This window comes from Mesitornis unicolor, unplaced genomic scaffold (genome assembly GCF_000695765.1).
Source record: "Mesitornis unicolor isolate BGI_N332 unplaced genomic scaffold, ASM69576v1 scaffold5994, whole genome shotgun sequence".
Lineage (NCBI taxonomy): Eukaryota > Metazoa > Chordata > Aves > Mesitornithiformes > Mesitornithidae > Mesitornis > Mesitornis unicolor.
Window position 1 is genome coordinate 78,921 of NW_010180683.1, and position 14,062 is coordinate 92,982.

At 42.1% G+C, this 14,062-nt stretch overlaps 1 protein-coding gene across 1 annotated transcript in view; it reads right to left on the reverse strand.

Moving 5' to 3' along the window:
- The window catches only part of LOC104539578 (tankyrase-1), a gene marked incomplete at both ends in the record, with an annotated part of 83,695 nt that extends 78,903 nt beyond the window's left edge, over positions 1-4,792 (reverse strand). The window contains one exon of the mRNA XM_010183148.1: positions 4,697-4,792. Within this exon, the coding sequence (XP_010181450.1) occupies positions 4,697-4,792 (96 nt within the window). The remainder of the gene's footprint in view (positions 1-4,696) is intronic.
- Between the last annotated feature and the right edge of the window lie 9,270 nt (positions 4,793-14,062).

The window sequence follows — 14,062 nt, forward strand, 5'->3', positions numbered from 1 at the left end:
CAAAAACATATATTCAAAGCACAAATAAGTACTGGAAAAGGCCTTCAGACCTCCTGCTTCTAGATGTATGTCAACAGCCTGTATCAAATAAGGTTAAAGTTTCTGCAGGGCAAGGATGCTCCTCAGCTGCTGGGTTTCTTGTGCTTTTCTCTAAGAGAGCAGACCCTGGTGTCACCATCAAAAAAGACGATGATCCATATAGATGGGTGTCCTAAACTATTCGAGCAGCACCTGCCCTCCTTAGTGTTAAAACGCTCCTCTTTTTGCACTAACATTTATTATACTGTTTCTTAGAGACAGAAGCTACATCTTGTCCAAATTATCTCATTTCAGAGTCCACTAGATATGAATTAAATCAATAAAAGCAAGAGCAGAGGAGGTTGGCACCGCCCAACAGGAAGTGCTAGCGTCTATCCAGAATGCCTTCAAAATCTTGAGAGTACCTGAAAAGAAACCACCAGCCCAGAAGGAAAGAGCCTGGGATGTGAGACAGTCATGCTGTAAGAGGTGCCACAGTAAGAATAAAACTAACCCAATCTAAAACAGTTCCTTCTCTTCCTGCTAATTTTAAAAATATGAGTTGTACCTAGGATCCTTTTTCTGTTCTCAACACTTCACTAAATTTTTTCTAGTGAAATATCAGATTTTTTTCCTTTCCTTGCAGGCAAATTATGCATAGATAGCAGCTCACTTTAAAAAAAAAAAGTGCAAATATATTTCCATAGATGAACTATGCTCCCCACTTAAATTAAAAAGATGACTTGACAAATAGATGAAAACATGAATCCTCATTAACACTTCTGGTAACCTTTGCCCAGCTGTACTTTCACTCATCAAGCTGTCCTTCACATCCAAAAAGCAGAATTGAGAAACGCTCAATAGGACCTAAGCCCTTTGTTTGTAAAAGACATTATTTCCATACTAAGTAGGAAGATCAGAGTCTTGTTTAACTTTGAAAATTGATTCTATTAACAAACATGACACTATTTTGTACCCAAGAAATCTTCCTTTCATCTGGAAATGCAGCAGTTTCCAAACTTTTTTTTCATTTTTACCTGTTTCAAGAGAATAATCCTTGAAACCAACCAAAATCAACCTTGCAAAACAGAGGCATGGAGCAGTCAAGGACATACTATGAAACCAAAGTGACTTCAGTTCCTGCTCCCAGCTTTGGAAACCACTCAAGTACAAAGAACAACCATTCACGTAGAGAAAGCATTTCCAAATAGCAAATACCATGGTGAAGTGGCAAAAAAAGCATCACTTTGTGAAAAATAAAAATAAATCATTAACAATATTGTTGGCTCTTCAAATACTGTACAGGAAAGATACAAAAGGATATTAATGTTTAAAGAGGCAATAAGCAGGGTAAGAGAATAATGAAGACTAATAGGACTTGTAGTGCAAAAGCTCCCAAAGGCCCTGTTCTGGATGGGAGTCCCACAGTGCTACGTACAGCAACAAAGATGAGTCCCCATCTCAGAAACCACACACCCCAGAGGCGATTCAAGGAAAATAAAATTAACTTGGATATTAATCTGATGTGTAACAGCTCTGGTTTTCAGATGCAAAATGCCTTTGGAGTCTGTACTACCACTTCAGCCCAGAGAAAAAGAGCATTACAATCCTCTGATGACACCCTGATTCGGGAACAGTAAGGGACGATACGGAAGAAGAAACAAAGAACATTCAAGAAGAAACAAAACATATTCACGCTCTCAATGATGGAGTGCTTGGCTCACGCAAACGCTGCTTATCCTGCAGGAGAGGAAAGAGAGACTGCCTTCCTCTTTAAGTAATAAGAAGCAGATTCCCCAATTGCATAATATTTTTTTTAATTTTCTTTTTTTCTTCTTCTTTAAGAAGCTGGAACCGGGTGTGTAATTTCTATAATATTCACTTTCATCTACAGAGAAATTTCCAAAGTCCATCTCCATCAAAATATTAGTCTTTCCATTTGCGTTATATGTCCTTCATAAAACACACATTTTAAAAGAACGATCCAAGAAGATGGCTGGAAGTGATCCCAGAAACTACTGTATTACATATCCCTTCTGTAATTCAGAACAAGATGCTATACATTATTCTCGACTGGGAGACAGAAAAGAACAAATCATTGTGGATTCAGCATTTGTTGCCAGAACGCCAGAAATGCTTTTTAGACTGCAGGAATAACCCTCTTAAAACACACACAGAATTCTTCATCAAATTGAAAAGATTTAATCAACTACCAACAAGTTTTCTGTTCGCTTTTGCTAAGTGGGAGGTCAGAGAGAGACTATAATCACAGCTCATTTGCAAAAGTCATTAACGTCACTGCACAAACTTAAGCAAATACTTGGTAAAAAAAAGTAGTAAGAGGAACGCTGTTCTCCAGCAATCAATACAGCAGCAATGTAGAAATGTCAATCATGGCCATAGACACTGGTAGGAAAAGGAACCCAAGACAACATCATGAGAAGAGCCTTGACATGCATGCTGGTTAAAGATGCAAAGACGGGAACAATTCCAGATTGTGCTTTCAGGTTCCCTCTGCTTTTAAAAGCTCTAAATATGAGCATTTCTAAAATCCCACCATTCAACGTAAAATACTGAAAATTACGTTAATACATTCTGCTCATCCTTAATCCAGTAATACCTTTAAGTCCTGATGCACCTAATTGCAGAGCTTTGCTGTAGCTAAAGATTATCCCAAGCCAGATAGATCCTAAGAAATCCCTTAAGCCCCCTTCTTCTAGAGGGATGAAGCAAGACCTGAAGGTGGTAACATACGGAAAACGCATGAGAAAGTAGCAGCCCAACAGAGATACTAGAAAGCAGGGCAGCATCCAGAAAAAATAAGCTTTTAATAGAAAGCTTGCATTTAAATGGCAACCAGTGCCAGCTCTCTCAGTTATTGTGAATCACACAGAAGCTGAAGCCTGAGTCAAACCTTGTTTACACAGCTTGGAGCTCAGGTGCAGAGCAGAGAGAGCCCAGCGTAGCCAAGAGCCACCTTGAGGACAAAGATGATAAAACCAAAAGCTGATTTTCTTGCTAGGGAGAATAAACTCACGCAAAAATTACATCTTTTTACAAACAATAAAACACCTAAACAGCAGCAGAAGTGGCTTTGGGCATGTGTGATTATACGCACAATCTGGTAACATCCATTGCAGAAGCTTGCAGCCACTGGATGCTTGTGTGAGAAGAATGAGGGGTGAGGCCAGGGATGCAGGGTGCTTGCTGCACCCAACAGCACCTTCTCAGAGGGCTGCTACTAATCCATCTCTGCTCATCTGCTGACACCTTGCCACGGTGGGATCATCTAGTGCCCAGGGAACTCCACGGACCAGATGTGAACTCACCATCACAGACCTCCTGAAGCCTCCTACTGTCCTCTGAGGTTGATCCTTGAGCATAGCCTGAAGAGCAGCTCAGAGCCTGGAACCCCCAAAATGTGCACATACCAAGTTTCCCACACCTAAATGCCAAAGATCCATTAACACCTTCGAGGTACCTCGACTCACTGGTACCCCTTCCATCCTCGGTGTCTGTACAACTGTACCCATTACCAGCCAGGAGTCAAATTAACCTGCTTAGCACAGCTAAAGTAACTGTTAACACTGCAAGAATGTGTTTAAATTTGACACTGAGTAATTAAACTAAATTGTATGTATTTAAAGTGCATTGTTCCACAGGCACTCTCAAGTCACTGCAGAGCTGTAGGTAATTATGTATAGTAGTCAGTGCACTGGAAAGAGATGAGGAAATGTTCCTGACAAAGTGAAGGGAGCTGGTGTGCTCTGAACAAAATCTGAAGCAAGAATACGGGCGTTGCATAGCACGTAACCTATAAATTAAGCTGTCGATAAAAAGAAAGAGAGAATAAGGGAAATAAAGGCGAAAGAAGAAAAATAGCTATTGCTTCAAATGAAGCTCGGCTGCTGAATCTATAAATCTAATTGTATATATTTTAAAATCCAAGATTACTTCGTTCTAAACATTATTTCCCAGATGTCAAAATCAGCACAGAGGACCATGCATTTCTTGATACAGATTTGACAGGCTACTAAATTATACTTTTAATGCTTACTGGTATGCTACAACGGTTAATTTATAAAAAAAAAAAGAACTGTGTAAAACCAAACTTGTATCTGCAGAATATTTTCATGAAACGCATTGCTTGGCAGCTAACAGTCCCTAAAGATGACAAAAAATTGGTGGAGGAGAAAGAGTCCTACCTCAAACGACTAATGAGGAAGAGGAAGGAAAGGGTAGCATGTGAATCTGCAGCAAAATACAACGTAACTATTGATCTCTGCAATCGGTAGCAGGTTGCCTTTAGATCACAGGTACTTCTATAGTTATACAAACGTCCTTGCTTGCTCAACAGTGAAGGTCTTAAAACAACTGATCCGATTTTTATTTCTTTTTTTTTTTTTGCCGGGGTTGGGGGCTTCTATTCAATCTGTATATTGAGTAGCAATTAAAAAGAAAAAGCCCCACAGTGAATAAGAAACGATGTTACAACAGAAAATTACAGCATTAGCACAAGTAGAACAAGCAAACCTACAGCAGCACAGCAGATTAACAACAGTTACATCGATATGAGACCAACGAAAACATCCAAAAAGGCAGAAGGCTCTAACGATGCTGAACTCACACACACAAAACGGACCACAGGTAAGGCTGCTGAGAGAGGGATGCGTCTTACCCGTGAGCACAGCTTTTGCTGAAGGGTCTGCCAGATCCAGCGCAGATTTCCCATCGGTGTTCCGAATGTTTGGATCGGCTCCGTGCTGCAGCAGCACTGTGCAGGGAAAGCAGAAACAGTATCTTACCTCAGGGATACACAGATTATTTACTGTTAAGTGTCTCCTCGGCATCATGTAGGCATAAACACACATTGGACAATTTTCGTTATTTTTCCTTCTGATTTTTTTTCCTCTCTCTCTCCTCTCTTTTTTTTTTGGTGTTTTTTTTTTTTTGTTAAGCACTGCAGCAAAGGATCTTCTCCCGAGTCAGGCTAAGTTGGCAAGTTAAGATATAGTAAGACCACATGACTTCTCGTGATAAACATGAACCCTGAATCTCTCGCAACGCTCCGTTTTGGGTTCCTCCTGACAGCCAGCTGGGAAGCTGCGCATCCACTGACTCACACTGGGAAATCTGCTAACTGTGAACCTGCTCCTGCCTTTACTACCACCACTGCTGTTGCTTACCACTGCTGCTCCTTTTCCTAGCAAATATCCCAAGTCACTCCGCCTCTGTAGATCAGGAGTACTCCAGCCTTTCAGTGGCTCGTCCCTTGCACACAAAATCTCCACCACAGCACACCAGTGTGCCTTCAAGAAGTGGAACAGAGGAAGGTGTGTAACCTGGTACCCTGCAGTCTGCACGTTCACAGGCTGCTATTCTCACTGCTATTTATTTTCCCTTCTAAGCCTATTAACCCATAAAATATTCAAAATTCAAGTACATAAAAATACGCAGAATGCAATATGCAACCATATGGCTAGGAAGGCACTGATACAGTAAATTACCTTCTAGAAAAGATCATTACAAAAAAGGAAAACATTATTTCACCTGTAAGCTCTTTTGATCATAATAACAATGCAATTCAGATCTCTCAAGATCAAAGCATTTTCGACAGGATTGGAAAACAAAGCCCACAGCAACATGAGAAGTCTGACAAAAAGGGGCCCAATTCTCCATTTCCCCAAATGTTGTGCAAAATAAGCACGACACATTACAAATTCAGAGCAAGTTACACACTTTGCCCAAGTGTGAATAACAGGACAGTGTACAGAGGTGCAATGTCAAGAAGGTAAATAATAAAAAGCAGTAGACATTTATGGTTGCTCATGTTGAGACACAGCTGGACTGAAGGAGCCAAGATAAAGAAATACTTGCAAACACTTTCTGTAACTAACGGTGCAAAAACACTTCACAGACAGGATTCTCTAGGAAAAAACATGACTCAATCCAGAACAAAAGTAATTACCAATATTATACTACATATATCACTTTAACCAGCAAAAGGCTTTTCAGAAATAAACTTTATTTTAAATTAAAATTTTAACTGGTAGTATTGTTTTTATTCAAACCTCTTCTCTTATACAATTCTGACTTCAAATGCTTTTAACATAATTTATTTCAGCTACATGCTTGCCCTAAGCTGAATTTTCGCAGAAGTAAATTGACTTATTTTACGCTTTGCCAAGAAGGTGCAATTGTCCCAGATTTTTAAAAGAAGATTAAAGAAGGCAAATTGGGCTTTTCCTAGGAGTTTTTTTGTTTAGTGGTACGTTGGGGTTTTTTACCCCCATATGTCAAGATGAAGACACCAAAATGGAAAAGGACAAACAATTCAGCGAGCACGTGCTCACATAAGCTTGTTAAGATCTGGCTCCTACGTTTCTGATTATGCCATCTGTGCCATACACCCCCTTAGAGCTCTTACTCACAGACCCGTTTGACTCTGAGCCAGCCTCGTAAGCCAGGAGGAGCGGTGAACAGGACACTTTGCAGATTTTTTTAACACAGTAGGCAGCACAGAAAGTATGAAGAGATGCATTCAGTATGGCCTGACTCTGCTCTCTTGGACCCTGCTAGTGGATCTGTATTACAAAAGGCATCGGGGTAATAGCAGGACCCGAAAAGAGGGAACTGGCAAATAAATTTCTACCAAAAGTAGGTAGTATAAAATGATGAAACAGAACAGACTGGATGAGGAGACAGTGAAAGATTCACATGGCAAAAAGCCTGGGTCAAAGAGCATGGGGAGAGAACTGAACAAGAGGATGTGGCAGGGGAAGAGATAACAGCTCAGATAAAAAGTCCAGGAAGAGAGACCAGGAGAGAGGAATGACTGGGATTTGACCAGAGCTTGGAGGTTTGGACTGGCGTGCAAAGCAAAGCTAAGGCAGGTTAGGGTGCAAGAACAGTGACTTTGAAAAATGGGCAGTAACAGGTTTAGAGACATCAAAGAGACCTGCAACTGCCTGAGCCCAATGCTAAGACAGCAGCACCGATCTTCAGGTCTCTTCATTCTTCAGTCCTGTGCACACCAAGCAGGAGCGCTCCCCTGCTGCTTCTGCAGGCACACACACAAGATGACAACACAAGACTTCTTTCAGCTCCTCTCCTGGCTGAAGTGGCAAAGGATCACGCAGGGTACCTGACCTGGTCAGTCACATTAATGGACCATGAAGGGCTTTGGCATGGCTTACAACATACAACTTCTGTGTCAGGTTTCTAGTTTTTTCAAAAACCTAGAGAAAGACATTAAAAATTGGCTAACAGTGCTTAAGCTGGTTGCCTGCAAACCCCCTGAATTAGCGACTGCCTGTGGAACATGCCCTTGAAGGGGCCAAAGTACGTTCAGAAAAAGAGCCCGTTGAACTCAACTGGTGTAACCACGAGACTTCTTCTTGTCTCTGCAATCACTCGCCCCACTCCTCATAACCCTTCCAGCCCCTCCAACAGCCAAGGGCATGGCCCTGCAGACAGCTCTCTTATTCAGTCCCACAGACAGATCTACCCTCCAGAATGAACAGAGCAGCATCTTGGGAGAAGAACCCAACCATACAAATAAGGACGGTATTAGAATGCCGATGCATGAAGGAAGCAATCTTATTCTTGCATTTCCCCTATTGACTATTTCATTCTATCCTCTCCATGCTTTTTTAGGACGTAATCTCGCAAAAAGATATCCAAGTGATCAATGTTGTCATCAACATGAATTAACAAAAGAAATCCAGCATTTGATGTTTAGCCTATTGGTGTAATGCTGCTGCACTTTTATACCCAGCAAACCCCAGGTAGCTTCTAATTGAATGCTCTCCTGCTTGTTCAAAACCTTTAACACTTAAGCCCAACACAAAGTCTCTTCTAACCACAGGGTATTTGAGATCTAGACACAGTGTGTCTCTCTAAATTCCCTTTTCAGTGCGCCAGGGATGTGTAAAAACATCAAGCCACATCTCCTGTTTGAGAAAAACATTCCCTTTATAATGAAACACAACAGAACAAGCCATTCTAGCTAACTACAGGTATTTTGGATTTCAAATGCTGCACACTGTTTTAGAGGATGGTTTCTGAGCAGCCTGAAAAGGAAAGGTGGTAATAGTTTCTCTCAAGAAACTGCTGTTAACAAGCAAGCATAAGGACTTTGTGCACACAAATTCCCTCCTGGAAACTCGTTAATTAGCATATTTTGATATGTGGGTTTATGTCCCCTGGACAGTGGGGACACTGAAGTATATTATTTTTCTGTACTGCAGGCAGAGCCCTTAATATCCTAGCAATACCATATTGTATGAACAGCGTAAAGTTGTTCTTTTCGTTGACTCTTCATACTGCATATGGACGAAGTGCTGTGAACTTGTTCCTACCATATGAAAAAAAGGTACAACATTGCACAGAGCATGAACTACAACCACTACAGTAATCATTCCAGATCACTGCCAACTTGCTACAGCAGGATGAATCCTAAAATTAAACACTTGGCCCACAGCCTCCTGGCACGGGTATTTTGAATGGTGAAGCTAACCAATACTACCTCATTTGCTTGCCAAATTATAAACCCACCAAGAACAAACATTTTTACTTTTGGCAGTTTCAGCCTTTACATTTTCACCAGCAAGGTATGGCAAAAACTTTCCTGGTAGCTATTCAGCAACAAGGGAGAAGTAAGTTTTATTAAAGAGAGAAAAACAATACAAAACAAAACATTTTTGATTGAAAGCCAGAAACACAATAGGAATAGAATGGGAATAAAAATCCGTTTAGTTGTTCCAATATTAGGTGCAATCAAAGATCCGAATATTCCTGTTACAGTTTGTCTAGGCCCAACATCCACAAGCTTCCTGACTACACTTACAGGAATGCTGATGGAAAAGTTCACATTCGGTTTTGAATCGGATGCATGCACGTACAAAAAAGGAGACATCCAAACCTTTGACTGTTGAGTGAAAAATGCAAAGACAACAGGCAGAAACTTTCCAGAAGTATCTGTACTTCAAGCTGCTTTTAATTACATTTCCAGAGTCTTCATTTCCTCACAGCTCCATCACTGCCTCCTCTCTCCCCACCTGTTCTTTTACCCCTGTGTCTTACTGCCTTGTGCTCGCAGTCCCTTCCAGCTACTTTAGCTTTAGTATATCTCATTTCTGCCCTCTTTTCAATTTCACCTTGAGGAGATGACCTCCAAAAGTCCTTTCCAAACCATACTACTACAGCTTTATCTACTTACTCACGTAATATCAAGGTACGGAGAAAACAGCCTAAGAAAAAGCCCTCATTTTGACTCATGTCTCAAAAAAATACCTCTAAAACTGAGGAGTCTCAGTAACCTTAGGTTCCAGGAACACACACACCTCAGTACCAGCCCCATGCTGGAAATGCTTCCATGTTATACTTGACAAGATATACAATGTGCTCATTTACCTCCACATTCTGAAAACACCTGGACAATGCACTGGAATACAAACTATCACTTTTTTTTTAGCCAATGCTAAATGCATCTTCTCCCCTAGCTACTTTTATGTGCAAATCAAACCACTGAGGTTTTGAAGCCTTTCTCGTGTTACAAGAACAACAATTTCTTGCCTAGAAATTACACTTATGTGTTTCAGATCCAATACTTCCATTTTGGAAAGCTACCAGATACACAAATACTTCTGCGAAATAACTTCATATAACAGAAGTTGTAGCACCTTACTTCTAGGTTCATAAAGTTGAACATAAAAGATACAGCTAATAACATTAACCATAACTGTATTGCTGATTAACTTCCACCTCTGTGAGCAACCCCAGTCTTGGCTGCATGATTAAGAACAAGGCCGTATTCACCAGCTGTTGGAATTACAAGGTGCAAACGGGAGATGCAGCATCACTACAGAGGCTGCACACAGCTCTGAAGGTTTGAGCATCACTACTTAACCTAATGACATCCATGGCCTCAAACACCACTGCCAGCTCAGCTAAAAGGAACTGGAACAAAAGAAGAGGAGCAGGTCCTATGGTCTCCAGCGCCCCTCTATAGTGAAAGCCATCAAACCCGAATGACAAGAGGATTACAGAGCAGAGAGACTAAGTACACCAAAGGATTAAGTTCGGAGTTAAGATAAGGTAGAGGCAATAACCAGACATATCTGGGAGCACTGCAGGTGGTTTACTGGTAAGAAGACATGATCAACCAGGTGGCACTTCAGGGAAAGAAGGACAGGAATGCATTTGCTAGGAGAGAGACAGACAAACATGAAAGAGCATGCAGAAGAAGCAAGAATAAAGTCAGGGTGAGCAATTAAATCCCTAAGCGAATTCAGGGGGAAATACAGCAGAAGTCTGCATATGTGCAGTGAGGACAAGTAAGGAAAAGTTGAAAACTGGTACAACACAAGGTGTCTCCAAATAATTAACTGCTGAAGACATCAAAGACCTGCTTTACCACAGCTGCTTTGCAGGGTTTGATGCTCAGATGGGAGAGTGGAGTGGACTCTTCCAGGCTGAGAGCTGCTTTTTTCTGAGGCAAAGGCTCCTTTAAGGACCTCGCTAAACTGAGAAATTATGTGCAGCTAATCTCAACAACCCTAGGACAAGGGAACTGTGCAGAACAGTGCTGAGCTTGGAGAGGAAGGGTCTAAACACCAAGCTGCAGGGGAATAAGGAATATCTCTAGTAGGATATGGACAGAAAACACTTCAAGGCAGAGAGCAGCCTTTATTCCCACTCCCAATTTAAATAATCATTGAAGGGCTGCAAACAATTGTAAAGCTGCTTTCCTGCAAGATAACACTATCACAAGCTACAGTTTCACCCAGGCCAGGCTGGCAGAATCGCCATCCCCAGTCCTGTACTGCCCACCCCCCTTTGGGTGGCTGCAAACATTGGTCAGGCAACAAGGCAGACTGGAGAAGTGATCCCCTGCCCGATCCAGTTCATCACACAGTGACATGATGTGCTCTGGCTGGCACAGGAAAGGACAGCACAGGGACTTGTGCCAGTGACAGGAGTTGAAAAGGATCATTTTGCTGTCCTAGGCATGAGTACATCCCACATTACCTGCCAAAGTCCCTGGTGGGTCAGTGTCGGCTCCAAGCACTTCCCATGATTTTGTCTTCCCTACTTCCTTTGCTCAGGGCATCCCAGTTTCCCACTACACCAGACAACAGTTTTACTCCTAACGAACCAGCGTGTTGGTTTTGTTCTTTGTCGAGGCCAGACACAGCAAGAGACAAATATGCTGACTGCAGTGGTATGAAGTAGAAGAACAGAAGCTTACAAAAGCAACAACAGGCCCCGCTATGCTGAAACAAAAAACTGTAAAGGGAATTAGGACAGTGCTCTCCAACAGCACAGACAGAAACAGGAGTTTCAACAGCACGAGAAAGCAGTAGACAAGTAGCAGGGGAAGGTGACAGAGTTTTGAACAACAAAGAAAAGCCTGGAACTGCTGATATATTAGAAACCAAGAAGAAAATACCTGTGAAATGGCTCAAAAGACTGGAGCATGTTCCTCTAAAATGGTGACACAGGCAATGATCCAGCCGAAGTTACTCCATACCAATGCACACAGCATGGGTAGCAAACACGAGGGGCTGGAAGCCACTGTGAAGCTACAACAATCTAATCACTGTCACTGAAACTGGAGAGCTGCAATCGATGGCTAGAAACCGCTCAGGAAGAATAGGCAAGGAAGGAGGAGCAGGCATTTGCCCTCTATGTTTAAAAAAAAATAATTTAAAAAAAGAAGATTGACTTCACAAAGCTGTCTCTGAAAAATAACAACGAACAAGTTGAGAACTTATGGGTAAAAAATTAGGGGCAAAGCCAACAAAGGAAACCTCATGGCTGGTGTCTACTGCATGCTGCCCAACCAAGGGGAGCTTGTTGATGAAGAGTTCTTACTTCAACTATGGGAGGCATCGTGCTCACAGGCTCTGATCCTGCTGGGGGACTTCAATCACCCTGACATCTGCTGGAAAAGCAGCACAGCAAGCTGTAAGCAGTCCAGGAGACTCCTGGAGTGCTTTAAGGATCATTTTTTTAATCCAGGTGATAGACAGTGCAGCCAGAGAAGGAGCATTACTAGACTTGTCGCCTACCAACACAGATGAACTAATTATGGGTGTCAAGATTGGTGGCAGCTTGAGCTGCAGGGGTCATGCCCTGGTGGAATTCATAGTCTTGAAGGATATGGGCCAGGTGAAGAATAGAGCAAGGACTCTGAATTTTAGGAGAGCAAACGTTCAGTTGTTTAAGGAATTAATGGAGGGGACTCCCTGGGAAACTGCTCTCAGGGATAAGGGAGCTGGACAGAGCTGGCAGCTCTTTAATGACATTTTTCTTAAGAGTGCAAAAGCTCCCGATTCCCACATCTAAGAAACCAGGCAAGTAAGGCAGAAGACAAACGTGGCTAACTAAGGACCTCCTGATCAAACTACAGGACAAGAAGGAAATGCACAGGCACTGGAACCAGGGACACATATCCTGGGAACAACACATTGCTGTGCCAACGTATGGGGATGGGATCAGGAAAGCTAGGGCACAGCTGGAGATGAATTTGGCATGGGATGCAAGTAACAAGAAGGGCTTCTGCAGGGCTATGAAATGAAAATTAAAGAAAACATACCTCCTCCCTTGATAAATAAGACATGAGAACTAGTAACAACCAATATGAAAGCGGCTGAGGTACTGAACAATTTTCTTTGCCTCAGTTTTCAATGGTAATCTTTCTTTCCACATCACTCAAGCCCCTGAACCTTAAGACAAAGACAGCAGAATGAAGTCACTCCCATTGTAAGTGAAGATCAGGTTCAAGACCACCTGAGGAACCTGAATATGGGACCCAGTGAGACATACCCAAAGTCCTGAGGGAACTGGCCGATGTAGTTGCCAAATCATCCTCTATCATATTTGAAAAAGTCACTGCAGTCAGGCAAATCCACAGTGACTGATAAAAGCAAAATGTCACAGCCATTTTTAAAAATAAGGACCCTGCTAACCAGTCAGCCTTTCCTCCAGGTCCAGTAAGATCATGGAACAGATCCTCCTGGAACAAAAGACATGGAAAACAGGGAGCCGAGCAGAGACATCAAGGGCAAATCATGCCTGACTGATTTGGTAGCCTTCTACGATGCAGTGATTGTATCAGTCGACAAAGGAAAAGCTACATTTGTCATCTACCTGAACTTGTGCAGGGCTGGCACAGGTTGCCCAGAGAAGTTGTGGATGCCCCACCGTTGGAAGTATTCGAGGTCAGGCTGCACAGACAGGACTTTAAGCAACCTGATCTAGTGAAAGCTATCCCTGCCCATGGCGGGGGCAGTTGGACTACATCATCTCTAGAGGTCACTTCCAACCCAACCCATTCTATGATTGTAAACCTGTAGGCCAATTCCTGGAAATACAGTTTTGAAATTTATATGGACACATGGTCTTAAATTGTTTTTAAGTAAAAGAAAACTACCTCTAGTAAAGAAATAGTATTTTGGCCAAATGTGATGTAACCTAGAAGAAATCCTAGCACCTGCTTGCATGCTTCTATTACCTTGCCTTTAAATAAGCAGTAACAGCAACTGCTGGGAGCATCAACATACGCTAGGAGATGATACCTGCAGACAGCCTGGAATATGGCTGCTTGCAGAGGCAATTCTTGCTTTATGGCTTAAATGACCACTTGGTCCCCCAGGGACTGAGGATAACCACATCAAATATCTCACTTTATTGTCACAGATCTGCTCTTGGAAAGGCACGTTTGCATGCATCCATACACTGCAGAAACTGTACCAGTTCCTACAGTAACAGGATGCAACTACCAAATTGAGCAGAGGTAAAACATGTCAGTAAAACATGACATGGACACAGTACTCAGAGGTCACATTTTCCTTTGGCTTAGGTGAACAATTCACAAAAACAGGCTTCAAGGCAGCAAGAAGAAATCAAAGCAGCAGCACAAACAAGGTGTCCCAGTACCAGCTCTCTGTTTTGAGGAGAGAAGGATCTAGACAGAAAGGATATTACAAAGCATCACTTTAAAATGTCTTTATTTCCATGCAAGCTCTAATTTTTCAGA